General features: G+C 40.5%; 1 protein-coding gene across 1 annotated transcript in view; it reads left to right on the forward strand.

Moving 5' to 3' along the window:
• The window catches only part of CARMIL1 (capping protein regulator and myosin 1 linker 1), a 221,984-nt gene that overhangs the window by 104,790 nt on the left and 100,693 nt on the right, over positions 1-16,501 (forward strand). The window contains exons 6-10 of the mRNA XM_061593631.1: positions 114-235; positions 2,455-2,552; positions 2,938-3,008; positions 3,134-3,207; positions 15,361-15,436. Coding sequence (XP_061449615.1) covers positions 114-235; positions 2,455-2,552; positions 2,938-3,008; positions 3,134-3,207; positions 15,361-15,436 — 441 coding nt within the window. The remainder of the gene's footprint in view (positions 1-113; positions 236-2,454; positions 2,553-2,937; positions 3,009-3,133; positions 3,208-15,360; positions 15,437-16,501) is intronic.

Consider the following 16,501-nt stretch of genomic DNA (forward strand, 5'->3'; position numbering starts at 1 on the left):
GAAGTGTTACAAATGTTTCATTCTAACATTTATTACTGAAGTGGTATTCAGAAAAGTCTTTTTAAAATCTTTTTTAAAATAAGTTACTTCATTTTTCCTACTTTGCTATGCAGCTGCTTGTAGAAACTGAAAAATGCAACATTTCTATGAAGTTGATTTCATCTGAAGATGTACATGAAGTGTTGGCGCACATTGGAACATGTCTTAGGAGGATATTCCCTGGTCTGTCTCCAGTGTAGGTACTCAGTGGAAAAACTGTAACATATATTCAACATCTGATCAGTCAGCTAGATTCTCTCTGTCTCTGTGAGAGAAAGACTCCTAATCACGGTTCAAACTTCCATGGCTTGAAGTGGCTTTCTGATTCTGGTTTGGAGACAAACTAGTTTAGTGTAACCATTGGTTGCCCACTGTGGGTATCACTGCAAACTATGGTTACTGTTGCCATACCTGATAGTTTCTTCCTGATAGTATAACAGTGCTGTCTGGGCTGGCATAACTAACTAGTCTGACTCAAATTGTTTTCTGTTTTCTCTGTTCTTATACCAGAGACAGGAGAAATGGATTGCTCAATAATTTTTTAATTTAAGGAGAATGACATTCAGTGATATCTTGTGGAACGGCCAGACTTCAGTCTGCCTTCCTTGTACTAATCTCTGTCTCTTAGTATTTCTTAATGTCACTCAACCTCATTTGTTAACCTGTTGTTTCACTGCTGTTGTTTTTTACTTATTGATTCTGAACACATTTTCTGTTTTTTTTCTGAAAGCCATGATGAGAGCTTCTATTTTGGGTTATCAGATGTTTTGAGCTATTTTCTAGAACAAAGAGCTGCCTTGTAATCCATTATTCTATTGATTCATCTAGCCTAATATAGTCTGTTGACTGCCAGATGATCTCTGAGGTCTCAGACAGAGATCTATCCTTACTTTCCAAAAATCATTTTTAGCTTTAGAAGCCAAGGAATCTTGTATGCGTAAAGCATGTATCCTCTCCATTAACTATGCCCAACCTTAGTGTCTGTGCTAACCCCCTTTCAGGTAGAGGAATATTGTAGCCTCAGGGGAAGGGATGATGTGATACAATTTTTCAGGTGCCAGTACTTCTACTAATCATGTGAACGGTATACTAGAAAACTGGTGTATAGTACCTTTTCCCCAGGAACTCCAGTCTTTCGTTTAAAGTGCTGATCTTATAGTTTGGGAAGCTCCCATGTAGAACCATCAAGAATTTCAATGTTCTCTTGGTATAAATATATTTAAATGCTGTATATTGATTGAGTTTCTTGCAGCCAGTACAAAAGAAAAGCAAACAAGCAGCTAATTACTTAGCATCTACATGAAGAGGAATTATAAGCTTAGAGTCTGCTGCCTTTAATATCCTTCCTGTCCACCTCTCTCCCCCTGCTCCCAAGTAATCGGATGTAGACTGTTAAAGGATAATCAATGTCACTGGGGAATACTGGGTTCAATCTACACAATACATTTTTTTGTCCTCATAAACAGTTTCCACCACATGCATGCACATGGGGAAACATAGTAGGCATCAGGTGATCATGGATATTGTCCTCAACAGTTATTGTGATTATAACATATTTTTCTAGTTGCTGTGGTCACAGGAATTGCAGAGAATTATTTGTGGAGTGACCTGGTTTATGTGATACACTTGCCTGAGGACGCTTAGGACTTTTAATGTGGATAACAAATGTAATTTCAACCAGCTCTTTGACCTAACAACCACTTCACTCTAGGGAAACATTGCTTTATGTTCTGATTGTTACAAGTGCCAATATAAGAAATCTGAGGTTTGATTAATAGGAAAGGAGAAACTGAAAGCATAACTTCTGCTTCAATTCAGCCTTATGTTCACATTTTACATGGCCCACAGCCCTCCAAAGTCTGCATGTAATGTAGATAAGTATAGTAAGTAAAATACCTGAAGGAACACCTCCTCCCATAGCAGGCTACACTATGTCTTAAGACTTTCTGCCAAAGCCTATTCTATTTGCTTTCCTATGTAATCGCAATGGGGGTACTTTCTCACTGATGGTGCCCTGGTTTTGGGGTGTTCTTCCTTAGAGAAGTATACCTGATGCCTACTTTACAATCTTTTCAGGGTCAGGTTAAGACATTTTTGTTTGCACAAACATTTAATTTACATAATCCCTCAATCTGCTTTGTAGTTCTTTTATTGTTGTATTTTATTATGGTTACTAATGTTGAGTTTTACTGTGTTAGGATTTAATTGATTTATTATTAATTATTGCCTTAGGTATTAATTTATTATAATTATTGTATTTAAATTAATTATCTATTGTATTGTTATGATTATTATCTATATTGTTATACACCATTCCGGAATCTGTTTTAATGAGGGACAGTATAGAAATGTTTTAAATAAGCTACATTTTAACTTGTGTTCTAATTCAGATGTGCATTTTCCTCTTGCCTGCAGAAGGATAATGAAAAAAGTAATTATGGAGCCCCCAGAAAGACTGGCTAATCTCCAGACATTCTGGGACAGCCAAACTGTGGCAGAATTGGGACCATGTGGTGAGTGTGCATGCTTTCTTAGACTGAAATGTATAATTTCTGGCACTGTCAGTACTGAGAAACTTTATTCTATTTCTGGTAGACTTAATTCTATTTCTAGTAGAGGTTTGACTTTTTGGTAAAGGTATAATTAACTCTAAGGTATAGTTAGAGTGGAGTGCCATTGTGACTGGGATTGTGGGAAGGTGCTGTTTTTATGTTTCATTGTGCCCTGCTGTACGTTAGACAACATGATCTAGGCTCAGTTAGTATCATATTGCGCCTGCAGCATAGTGTTTGTGCTCGGGAGAGAGGAAATTATACCGAGTCTTTAAGATATGTGCATCCACTTGAAGTACCTATTTCCCAGGAAGACAAATGGTTTGTGTTGCTTTTTTGTTTCTAGGAGGTTTTTCTCAAATGTATGCGTGTGTTTGTGACTGGCTTGGTTTTCCGTATAGGGAAGAAGTTCAGTGGGTAAGTACAGAAATCTCATTGGTGGAACTTATTTTCAGCTAGCTGTGCAAAGACAAACAAACCCAAACACCACCTTTCTACCATCCCAGCTGTAAAAGATTTTTCATTGTGCTTTTTCTAACCAGGATGTTGATACAATTTATCTGACTCAAGATACCAGGGAATTGAATTTACAAGATTTCAGTCATCTTGACCATAGGTAAACACCTAAGATATTCTATAAACTGCATGGTCTGAAGTATTATGTCTCCAGTAATATTTGATGCTACTTTCACAGCACTTGATATTCTGTACATTTGTAAAACTATCCCTTTTTCCATCATTCCTTGAAATGTAAGAAATACATTTGTCTGGTGGTGATATTATGAGCTTGTGATGCAAGCATAACCACATGCAGGGTTGATCTGATGTAGCTGCTAATATGCTCCCATCCTAAACACTTATTTGCTTGTGCTTATACAGTGTGATTCACTGTAGTGGAGAAAACACTTCCATTCACACATTAGAGAGGTGCAAAAATTCCTTGTGATGGCAGTCCTTCATATCTTTGCCATGCCATTTGAGGTAAGGGATCCTGGTCTTGCAAAGGAGCTTGTGGGAGGCTACCATTTGAAAGAGGGGCTCAAAAGCTTTCAAAAACAAGTAGAACAGCTGCTCACACCAGCTTGGGCTTGGTCATTCTTATGAATTGTGAATAGGATGTTTCTCTCCGCATAGGTAATGGCTTAGGAGAAATTAAATATTGAGAATCTCATTTAAGATACTGGCAGAAAATAACTTATTAATCAAACTCAGGAGCCAGTGGTATATGAAACCATGTAAGTTCCAAAATCCTGTTGTCGCTGTGGAACAAACTGGTGCTGCTTCTCAATCCTGGGAGAAGATTTTCAAAGGTGTTGGTGAAGACCCAACTGGTTACCAAGGTTTTTGCTGTGTAATTTCAGTATATTTACTGCCCTCAGCTCCTTTTAGAGGAAAAGCAGGATGGAAATGTAATTAATAATAAATTATTTTAATTTTATTTACATGTTTATGTACTGCTCAATCATAAAAACAGCTTGAGTGATGAACAATACAAATTCACATTAAAAACAATAAAAATCTATATAAAAACGTTCAGTTAGTAATACAGAGATACACATGGCTGGGTCACACTCCAGGGAACGCTTATGTGAATAGGAAGTTTTTAGACAGTTTTTAGAAGCTCCTGAAATTTACAGTAATGGCACTTGCTTAATATTCATAGATAAGGACTTCCAGGGCATTTGTGCTGTCACACTAAATGTTCAACAACTAGTTGCAGTGCATAGCCGGGAAATGAAGAGGCAAGACAAGATGAAGTGTGGGTAAATCAAGGGCCACGTTTATTTAAATAAAGCCAATTAAATGCTTGATTGCATAATAAATGATCTGCAGAGACAAGTGCAGGACCTAACTCTTACCCAATCGGGCGAGGGCACCCTGCCATCGGAAAGGGGGTGGTCCAAGCCCAAGCCCCTCGTCCAGACCCCATCCCTGCAGGGTGGTTAGGGAGGCCTTCCAGATCCACCCCTCCTCAGGGCCGCACAACCTCTGAGTGAGTGTTACAGGTTAGCCCCAAAGGTGAGCCTTATCCTGCCAACTGCCCGCACAGCCTGGAAGGCAGGCCTCAGAACCCACTGATCACCTTAAATGGTGCCTAAGGGTGGTTACCAAACCCCATCCTGTGAAATTCCCGCACCTATCCGCCACAGAAGAGGACAAGCCTCAGCTTAGTCCCTCTTCCCCCACCTGCGACAAATAATTATGCGCAGGGCACTCTGCAGATCAGTAAAAACCAGATCATTACCCAGGTCAGACATATTACCACCGTCTGGCCAGTAAAGATCAGCTCTGCCACACTTCACCTGTGGATGATGTATTACCTCGCCCTGCGTATCAGCAAGGACGAGACGGACTTCCCTATTTACCTTTCGACTAGCCTTATTCAGGCCTCTGGAATCATTCCCACCCCTCCAAATCCTCCTCTGGAGGATAGTGGACCAAACAATCACGGTCCTAGGCCACCTAGTACATGTGGCCGCAAAGTCCTGGCAAGCCTGAATGATAAGGGCTTTCCCCTTCAACATTCCCAGGCCATTTCCACCCAAATGTATAATCAAATCCTGCAGAGGGAGCTGCACCAATGAAGCATGTTGGCAGGAGGCGTTCTGACAGCATGCCACATCTACCCAGCCACTGGACCAGAGCGCAATGGCTGACCCCAACTGGGTTTCGTGCCTCATCTGCCATGCCCTCCTCTTGGCCCAGAACTCCATCTCTGGCCACACATGAGTACCTTGACTCTCTCCAGCACCCTCCAATGTGTTAAAACAGAAACAACAATTATCAATATGTTCAGCAGCACAACGGTTAAGGAGGGCCCTTAAATGGCCTACCGCCAGTGCCCCACTGCCCGCATGGCTGTGCTCCCACAGCCCAACATAGCTACTATAGAAACCACACCCATCTGGAAAGAGTGTGTACCAAACTGGTTGGGATCCAACCCCAAACATGACCGTAATTAGAAGCTCCAGTCAGCCCCTCAAAGGCAGAGAGCGGTCACTGCGCTCTGTTATAATGTGAGTAGTAGTTTCCATAATGTCCATACTGGGTAATTGCATCCTTATTATCAGAGCAGCCCTTGCTGGCTCAGCATAACAGTATATCAGTTGGGATACATATGGTATGTGGAAAGGATTGATGAAATGATCCCTAATAAATCATGGCCACAACAGTCTTGGACACAATGCACCATGTGCAAAGTCCATACCTTCGACTTCTCAGGTGTGTTTGCTACTCCTGATACAAGTCTCGAAGATGGCTATTTCTGTTCCTCCCGTCTCAGAAACTGGTGAGGTTACAGTGACAAGGCCCATCTGACAATGGACCAAAACTGAAACGTAGTCAAAGGCTGACCATCCTGGTGACAAAATAACAACCTTCTAGACTTACCTCTAAACCACAAAATGAACCTAAAGCCCGGACTGCACACAGCCTGTGGACATGGAAGAGGCCAAAGTGATAACCAAACCTCAGCCCCTCTCGTCAGTCTCTGACTTGCGCAACTAAATCCAAGCACAGCTGCCACTTACCAAAACATCACCTCCTCCAAAGCCTGACCAGATCTGTCATTTCTAAAAAAGGGGGCAAAGCAACTCTTCCATCCAAAAGCCCCTCGCCCCAAAACAAAACAAACAAAAACATGCTATAACAGCACTGCATGAAATCAGACTGCCTCAGAGCTAGAACTACATAAAGATAGCCAAAGCCCATGAAAGCCCAACAGCCTCAGCCCATTCCACTGGCTATGCCTTTGCACACCAGTTATCCTGAAAATAACCCCAAAACCCAAAGCCCCAGAGGCAACAGAGTGAATTTACACTCTGCCTCCAATAATAAGTTCCATGGCCAAAAGCAACCCAATTAAATTGCTGCAAAATTCCTGGTGCATCTAATGCTGGCCACGCTACGCTTCAACTCCCCTAACTTCACTGCTGATAAACGGCAAGCTTGCACCACTGAGTCAAGCTCAATTCCCCAAAAAGGTAAGTACAGGCGAAGGACCCTCCATTTTTCCCATGGCCAAGGTATCCCTAGCTCAGCAGACACCAGTCAAAATACAGACATAGGTCAAAACACTGCTGTGAGCAAGCATAGTAAGGTAGTCAAATAGACCTAGTACCCTTCTCTTGGCTACTTATTTATTTATTTATTTATTTTTATTGTATTTATATACCGCCCCATAGCCGAAGCTCTCTGGGGAGTTTACAGTAACTAAAAACATTAAAAACAAATATACAAATTTAAAATACATCTTTTAAAAACAATTTAACATTCAATTTAAAAATTTAAAACAATTAAAAAATATATCCTTATCTATTTTCTCCTCCACCACTAACTCCATTCCAACTACCGACTTAAAATTCCCTGACATGTAAGGGCTATGCTCCCCAACAAATGAAATCCTAAAACCAAACCAAAAAACTTTTCCCCACATAGAGTGCATCCGCCTGCCTAGGATGCTGATGGAGCAAAGGCAAACCCCACAAATATTCATCAGGGTGGGACCCCTTACCTGAAGGCTGCCCTCCAGATCTGAGCTTTTTCCCCTTCTGAAAACCCTTAAACCCCTCAGCTCTAGAGCAGCTGGTAAAAGGATGGGAGCCAGTTCAGATGGCACACTCATGTCTAAATTTACACAGGTTCCTGTTGCAAACCCTTAACACTGAACTCCCAACAGAGCAGGTGGGGTTGAATCCGCTGCCCCGTGGACCCACAGGAAGGCGCCAAAGTGTCAGACTGACCCAGTAAATGCCTACTATCTGCCCTATCCTCTTGCACGGGTCGAGCTGCAATCATGAACTGTAACCACAACCAGGGTCCTTTTTGTCCCACTGTAGGTTTATATCCACTGCTGCTCTCATCCTAAAAGATTTATCATAGGCCAGCCATGCTGACCCCATGAATTCTGTATGCACCCTAAATATTATGCCCAGGTATTTCTGCTGCCCTCATAGGCTGGCGCTGAATCACCACCCCCATATAAATTAAAATTCCTGCCATCCTATTACCCCAGGTCCTATCCACCTTTTCCTTTTAAAATTTCTCATTGTCTCTCTCCTCCTGCTTATCCCTTTCCTTCTGCTCGGGCTCTCAGTATAACAGGGAAAACACATCCGTGCATTCTTCCTTCCAAATATGCTCCCTTGTTGCCGACAGCAAATGGGCCCCCAGAGGAGCTGACATCTCCCCAAATGGAACTGCACCAACCTGGACAGAAGACGGGTCGGCAGTGAGGTAGGCAGCCGCTGCCCACGGGGGCCCCAACCTATCTACAATCATCACTCATAGGCTGCTTCTGGGCAGAAGGAGAAACATCCCTTCCATATCCAGCAAATGCTGCCCCTGAATATGCAGATATCAGGGCCCTAACCCACAGAGGATGACATGTCCTGAGTGAAAGAGGCCACTGCTGAGCAGGCTGCTTTGGGCCCTTGCCTGTCTCCTAGGGCCACCCCCACCCTTCTTAGGAGGCATGGCCCACAACCCAGATGGCTACTACCTAAAAATTACAGTACCAAAATAGCTGCCAGCATAAGACCTTACCAAAATGGCCACCCTCCAGAAGACCCTACCAAAATGGCCACCCTCCTGAAGACCTTACTAAAATTGCCGACTTCCAGATGACCTTACCAAAATTTCTGCCTTCCAGATGACCTCACCAAAATGGCCACCCTCCAGATGACCTTTCCAAAATGGCTGCCAATCACCTATCAAATGACAGCCTTCCCAAAATGGCTGCCTCACAGAAAGACTGCCAAAATGGCCACCAGGCAAAGAAAGGCCCAGTGACACGGCACTTGCTTAACATTCATAGATAAGGACTTCCAGGGCATTGGTGCTGTCACAGCAAATGTGCAACAAGTAGTTGTCACAGAGCAGACACCATGCAACACTATCAATATACAGTAGGGCCCCACTCATACAATGGGTTACATTCCGGACCCCTTCTGTAAAGCGAAAACTGCTGTAAAGCGAAACCCATTGACTAACATTGACCAAAATGGCACCCGACAGCAAAAAAAACGCCATAAAAGTGGAACAAGCGCAGTAAGAGCAGGGCTTTTCTGCAGTTCACAACTGCTGCATTAGGTGAACTCTGTAAAGCGAAGTGCTGTAAAGCGGGGCCCTACTGTACTACTTCAGAGGGCAGGCTGCTGTTTTTTCTCAGGGCAGTTAGTATGTCTATCACTGGAACTGTAAAGATACTTTTCAGCAGATCATGGTGATAATAATGTATTATGCTCTTTGATGTTGTATGTTTACCTGGTCAGCATTTCAGTGCATAGGAAATTATTGCAACCTGGAAGAGTATCATGTCCAGAGCTTGGAAAAGTTACTTTTTTTGAACTACAACTCCCATCAGCCCCAGCCAGCATGGCCACTGGATTAGGCTGATGGGAGTTGCAGTTTAAAAAAGTAACTTTTCCAAGCTCTGCGTAACGCAGAACTGTGATGGAGAAATCTTTTAAAGAGACAGGCTTCTGCAAATAATAAGTTGTCTTGGTTGGATTGAAAAGCATATATGTATCTGCTGCAAGCAGACCTGTTGCCTACAGTCAACACCCTTAGGGATTTGCTCAGGCTCAGAGCTCTGGCAGAATTCACTGTTGCTGATGCCTTTTGCTAGGTGTCAAATGGGTCAATTGGGACAAGGAAACTGCCATTTTAAATTTCCCACAATGACCCATAGTGCACAGTGTAGCCTCCCTCTGGGGAATTGTGGGACTTTTTAAATGGTGACTTCTCAACTACCTGCTGCTGCTACCAAGTCAGGACCCTGCCTGGGGCCTGAACAATGCCAAGAATCCCCGTAATCCTGCATTTGGCCCTGGCTGCAAGGTCGTTATAGGGTAACCACGTTCATGCAGTCACGCCACTGAAAGCAAATTCAGCTTTTGAACAACATAATATATTCTGTCTACTGAGCTGAAATCTCTGGATTAGAAAAAGGGGCACTAAAATCCTTAACTTGTATCAGTAGAAAAGCCTCTCATTTGGAATGGAGGTAGGTGGGATTTTGAGCTGTATCCTTTGATTGCATCTCCCTTCCTCCTCACTGATCTAGCAGTATGGAAAACCTAGAAAAAACGCCTCCTCTCCCAGCCCTCCCCGATAATACCTTTTTTACATCACCCACTATTCTACCATATAGACAAACTGACACAATTTCAGAATTGGGAACTTAAATGCATTTTACTCCCTTAGAGATCTCTTCCCTAATGCTTCTCCTATAACCCCACAGAGAATAAGAGAAAAACTGGGGTCCTGCCCCTGAACCTGGTTCCAACTCCATTAAATACAACACTTTCTATCGATTCCCTTAGTCAGACAACAAGGCCCTAAAACCCTGACCCAATTTGAAAATCTCCCCTCCCAGAGCTCCTTCACAGATAAAGGCTTACTATCAACACTCTACAAACTACTATTCAAAGCAACAACTGGAACCCTAGACAGTCTCCACAACAAATGGGAACAGCATATTATCACTGAATGAAATTGGACTCATTACAAAACAGCAAACAACACCCAATCCACTTGCAGCTCTTCTTTCAATATCCAAGGGAGACAGCGAGGCTTTGCACTCAGAGAGTTACTGGTCTCCTTCTTTGTAGTGGCTCGCATCATTGTGGCACACCGCTGGAAACAGGTTGACCATGACTTAATGAAAGAATGGTACCAACAAATTTGGGCAAGAGCCCTTATGGAGAAACTCATGCAACAACAAAGAAAACAATATAACCCATCAAAGGAAGATACATTTCACACAAAATGGTACATGTTTATTAGCCATATTGCAACAAAAGAACATAATTGGAGACCCCCCTCCACCCACAACTCTCTATGGAGACATGCTATTGGTAGAAATATATATATATAAAGTAGTGATATATTATAATTTGGAAGTTGTTCATATACTCCTCCTTAGCAATGTATTATTCTGATCTCTCTCTTCATTCTCCAACTTCTATTTCTCCCTCTCATATTTCCTTTTTTCCCCTTTCTTCTTTCCCTCCTCCCTCTCCTTTCATTCTCCTTCCCTCCTTACCACCCACCCCCTCCCTTTATTATTGTCATTATATTTATTTATCTTCTAATTGTATTGAAATTCTCTTTTAATTGTTGGACATCATTATTTCATGTATTTGAAAACCTTTAAAGTAGACAATTTGTTCAAAAAATGTTCAATATTAGGGTTGCCTGGTCAGAAGCATCTCAAATCCTGAGATTTCAGGGGAGGGCCCTACTGATGTCACGGGGTTAAACATCAACCGCAGTTGCTTGGAGCATACCACTCCAACAAAAAAAAATATCTGATTGGAAATTAAGATACAAATCTTAGCTAAAAGAGGGGGTTCCCAGGTCCAGCTGAAGTGACAGATCATTCCTTCTCATCTGCTTAGGAAGCCTGGGTAGGGAACATTTAATCTAGCCTACTTGCTTGTGGCAAGAAGGGTTTAAGTGCCATCAGGAAAGGCCAGTCACTAGAAGGCCACTGTAGGAAGAAGGAGCCTAGTGTTATGGAGATGTTAGATGGGAGCACTTAAGAGTAAAGATGGATGCTCCTGAGGGCTGCAATTCTAAACACACTTTCTAAGGAACTAAGCCCCATAGAACTCAACAGGACTTACTTCTGAGTAGACACTATTAGAATTGTGCTGTTGGTCAGGCTTCACTAGGGATCCTCTGCAACTATATCCATATCAAAGCAGGGTTGGCAACCCCCTGACTGGAATGCCCTCCCCCTGCCTTTTAATGTGGCTGCTCCAAAAGTCTTTACAGACTTTGACCCTTCACTGCACTGCAGAAAGAGAGTTGAGAAATTAGTAACAGTTAAGAAGATTCTCTACCCTTTCCTGCCTACCCTATGGGTTGCTATAAACTCACTTTGACAGCCAACACAGTTCCAGTGAGTAATAACTGACAGAGGGAAAACTCACATGGTTTGGTCTACCTTGGTAGATTGGGAAGAGCAGTTGAAGCCACACTTCCCAGTATGTAAATTCTTTTACCGCTATTGGGCAAGAAACAAATTGTCATGCAAAAAACAAGGTGCATCAACAGTTGGTTTAAGGGGGTTGAGCTGAGAGCATGGAACCACTGTTGTTGCTTCTATGGATGTAAGAAAGTGAGGTCAGAGGTAAATGAAATGCAAATAGAAACAGAAAAACAAAGACAGTAATGATTTCCTAAATACAATACCCTACCAACCATAACAAGATTTCTATGAATAAGGCAGAAAACTAAGCATCCCACAACCAGTCAGAGTTCCTAACCAAAAACCAAAACTAAAAAAACCTTGCAGCCTGTCAGCCAAGGTCACAGAAATCCCCATGCAGCACAACCTGACCTGGGGGCTGCAGAGAACTGAGGCACGGTTGCTGACATGAATGAGTCCCTGACAGCACAACTGGTTGTTGATTTGCTATCAGCCCAAGTTCAAGGTGTGCTTTCCATGTTATGGGTGTTACATGGTACTTGTTCTGCTCTTGTAATAAATTGATCCTTTTATGTGGCAGCACCTAAGCTTGGGGACTCCTTGCCTATAGACAGATAGGCAGACATGTTTATTGTACTCTTTTCAGCACCTGCTGAAAACATTTTTTTTGCAAGCTTACCTAAGCATGTAAAAGCTGATATGCTTATCTGTTTTTAACTCATTATTAGTTTTATTATTTTGAATGCTTTTAAATATTTGTTTGTAACCCTTTTTGCCAATAATTTTATTGTCTTGATTCCTTTTGTAAATCGCGTTGAGGTTTTTTACAATAAAGCAGTATATAAATGTTGTAAATTAAATACATAAATAAATTTCAGAGTCATTGTGGCCCTTGGGTCTGTTTCCTCTTTTAGGAACAAAGGAATCTGCCTTATACCAACTCAGGCCATTTGGTACTATCTTGCTTAGTACTGATGACATGGACTAGTTCCAGAGATTGAAATCATATGCCTTACCATTGAGCTACAGCACTTCCCCTGTTGAAAAGAACAATATTAAAAGATACTTTTTAAAATTCACTAATGAATGCATAGCATACCTAGGGCAGATTCACACCATGCATTTGCAGCACATTCAACATATGTTTGAAGCACATGAATCCCACAACAGAATCCTGGGAACTGTAGTTTGTTAAGGGTGGTGGGAACTATAACTGTGAGGGGGAAACGACACTTTCCAAGATTCTTTGGGGGAAGTCATGCACTTTAAATGTGAGTTGGATGTGCTTTAAATGTATGATGTGGATCTGCATTACTTCATAAACTTGTGTATAAATCATTTTAATTACTGATTAAAATGGAAATCAGCTACAAAGTTTACTTGGTGACCATGGGCTACTCACCATCTCTCAATCTACTCAGTCCCTCAGGGTGAAAACAACAGAGGGGGACCATGACTACCCCAAGGAAGAAGAGCACACTTAAAATGGAGAGGAAATAATAATGTGCAACCTTAGTGTGAAATCAGATGCATATTGAGACATAATATGAAGAAATGTTGATATAAGCATGAATGTCAACAATGTTTATTATTTACACAACCCATATATTTATAGTGCAATCCTGTGCATGTTTGCTCAGAAGCAAGTCACTGGGGCTTACTCAAACAGAAGCGTGCATTGGACTGTAACCTGAAGTGATAAGGAACTTTACTCACCCAACCCAAAATTCAGAATCATGCCACTTTAAGCTGTTTTGCAACTGTTTTATACTTGTTTTATGGTTATTGGATTTTAAAAGGATTTATTTCTTGTTGTGAGCTGCCTTGGTTTCCAACCCTACCTCACAGGATTGTTGGAAAGGTTCCATATACACACTGGAGATGTAAAAATGACCAGTTGGTCATTGCAGAACTTTTTTTTTTTTTTTAATCAGCATTAGTTTCCTACCACATAAAAGCAGTGACCCCTAAATAAGCCCTGCCTAATTGCTTAAAAAATATGATTGGAGAGGGAGAGAAAAATTTACAATACAATCCTTTTCTATGTTCACTCAAAAGTCTCAGTGATTTACAGCACAATCCTAACCATGTCTACTCAAAAGTAAGTCCTACTGAATTCAGTAGGATTTACTTTCAGGTATGTGGGGTTAACATTGCAAATTTCCTCCCAGAAAAGTGAGTATAGGATTAAAGCTTTATATTGGGGAAGGTTTTCGAAGCAGGCTATGAATTAGACAAATAAATTGCCCTGTTCAACAGCCCAGGAAAATTTAAACTTGTTTGACTCCTTATAATTAGAAAAATATGACACATTGTAATGGCATCATAATTTGCAGCATGTACACTTTAAAATTTCTGTTCAAAAATTATTTGAAAGATAAAAGGTATAATATGCTATTTTTGCATGTAATTAAAAAATCCCTGCAAGTACACTTTTATTATAATCATAACTGAAATTGTTTGCTGTATATGCCTAACCAAGATCGTGCTATAATCTTCTGTTATTGATGCTGCTGAAAGCTGTAAATTTACTGAATTCCTGATGTGCAGGAAGAGGAAATGGATTTCAGAACTTGCAGTGGGTTTTAGCTGTTGCTTGGGGGTCAACAAATCCCTTGTCGATCACAACCCTGGCTTCACTTATTGACTAAAAACCTGTTAGGGCAGGGATTAGAGCAGCCGGTACTGACAGAAGTTGCGGGGGGGCTGATGTTTTCATGCATATCTTTTGAACCAGATTACCTAGAAACGTTATTATTATTATTTTAAAAAAAAGAAAGCTAAGAGTTCAGAGATTGGGATTACTCACCCAGAGACCTGGAGAGGACTCCTAAAAACTGTAGTCTCCAGGTGAAAACTGGAGACCTGTCAACTCTCTTAAATACATATTTTGAGCTGTCTAGCACAATAAAAGCTATGGTAACACTTCATGAGATTTTGATGTACTTAGTGTGCAAGCATCTGATAGTGTGCCTGTACTGATATTAACTAAATGGAGAAACTGACACAGGGACAGCATATCAAATTAAAGAGTCTAGGATTAAAGGAAGGAAATTAATCTTAGGGTTTTACTTGTAAAATCCTTTACAATTAGAGAAATGCAGAAACTTATACTATCTTTTCATATGGCACCAGCATCCTTAGAGTAAAAGGTAACTCTGGAAGAGAAACTAGTGGTTGGTTGGATTCATTCAGTCATAGGATTATGTTAAATCATGTTGCTGCCAAAAGCCTTTAGTGCTCAGTTATGATTATTACAATGATTAAATGTTACACAACCTGATAAAAAAATCAAGTGTAATTCAGTAGCTGAAGCCACATTCTAAACAGATGCTCACTTCTTAATGAATATATTGTGCCTGGCCTAATATGCTGAGTCTGAAAAACCAGACTACACAGAACTGTTTTCCCTTACCACTTCCTTTTATTGGAGATCTATACATTTACAAAGCTCTCTAAAATTTTAACTGTTATGTTTCCGGTACTATGGCTCGTGTGTGTGTGTGTGTGTGTGTGTCTTAAAGTAAAAGAACAGATACAATGCAAATACCAAAAAACAAAGTAACATAATTATCAGTAAGTGATACCAAAGGAGAGAATATAAATGCCTCTAAGGGAATGTTTATAATACATATTCCAGTACTGAACAAAAGCTTCCCACATTTTTATTAAACTATCAGGAGCCAGTCCTTCCTTCCTGCCTATGAATATTGCCTATAAAGATGACAATTTCAGCTAGTCAAAAAGATAAAACATTTCACCAAGTTGATCTCTCACACACATTGCCTATATTCTGCCATTTTCTCAATATGTGATACTTTTTCCCCATAGGGACTTAATACCAATAGTTGCTGCCCTGGAATACAATCAGTGGTTTACAAAGCTTTCCGCCAAGGATCTAAAGTTAGTAAGTATTAGAGTGAAGGGTTACTTTCTGGTTTATTATTTTTTTGTAACTTTAGTTTTATGGAATTTAGGATAATTTGAGGGTGTAATTATCCTAATGAAAAGGGAGATTTGCAGTAATATATATATTTGCTGCAGTTCTGCTTGCAGTAGAATTTAGTGAAATAAAATGCACAAAGTTCACTTTCAAAACAGTGATGAAATATCTCATTTTTAGCTGTTTCAAGTAGCTTTAGATGAGGAAGTGGGATTTTGCTTTTTCTAAGCAATTGGGAAGTTAATCAACCTTTTGAGTGAAAAAGTTGACTCTTGATTTGAAATTTTCAAAATTAATGCACTCCAAAAGAGTGCAAAATAATTTGAGAGTTTAGAAATGGACAAATCTGTTGATTGCAGTTTCTCATTTTTCCAATCTCAAATTCACTTCCACATTGCTTTTAATTTTTTAAAAGTGCATATTAAATTAGTATGCATTTTTGTGTGCATATATCGTAATATGCACATTTTGTACACATTTTGTCATTATATGCAGTTTTGCAAACAATTTCCCCTAATAAACATTTTTGTATATTATTTTCATTAATGTATGCATTTTGTGTGCACTTTCCCTAATTATACACAGTTTATATACATGTGTTGGTTAGAAAACACCATTGCAAAATTCAGAGAACTGTGAATTTTAAAGAATAGCTGTGTTTTTGTTCACATATCAGTTCAGGAAGTGCAAATTAGGAATTAAAATGTGAACCGAGTGAATTTCTCCTCCATCCCTGTGAGAGTTATTATTGGCAGCATTCACAATGTTTAGTGCGACCTGCAGGAGCAGGAGCAAGCTTCAATAAGCCTCAAGCTGGGAAGAGTAGTTCAGAAGCTTTTGATTCTATTTTTGGTTACTCATGTTTTGTCATATTGTCTGGAATGACAAACTGAAATAAGCCATAGTCAATGTTAACAATAGAAGCCAACATAAAAGCATGGATTATAAAGTAGGCTTGTCAAAACTAACCATCATTAGTGTTAACCTCAGTTTGCTATGGTGTTCAGTTAGTCAACTAAAAGTAGAAGT

Source organism: Rhineura floridana, chromosome 1, assembly GCF_030035675.1.
Source record: "Rhineura floridana isolate rRhiFlo1 chromosome 1, rRhiFlo1.hap2, whole genome shotgun sequence".
In the NCBI taxonomy this organism is placed as follows: Eukaryota; Metazoa; Chordata; class Lepidosauria; order Squamata; family Rhineuridae; genus Rhineura; species Rhineura floridana.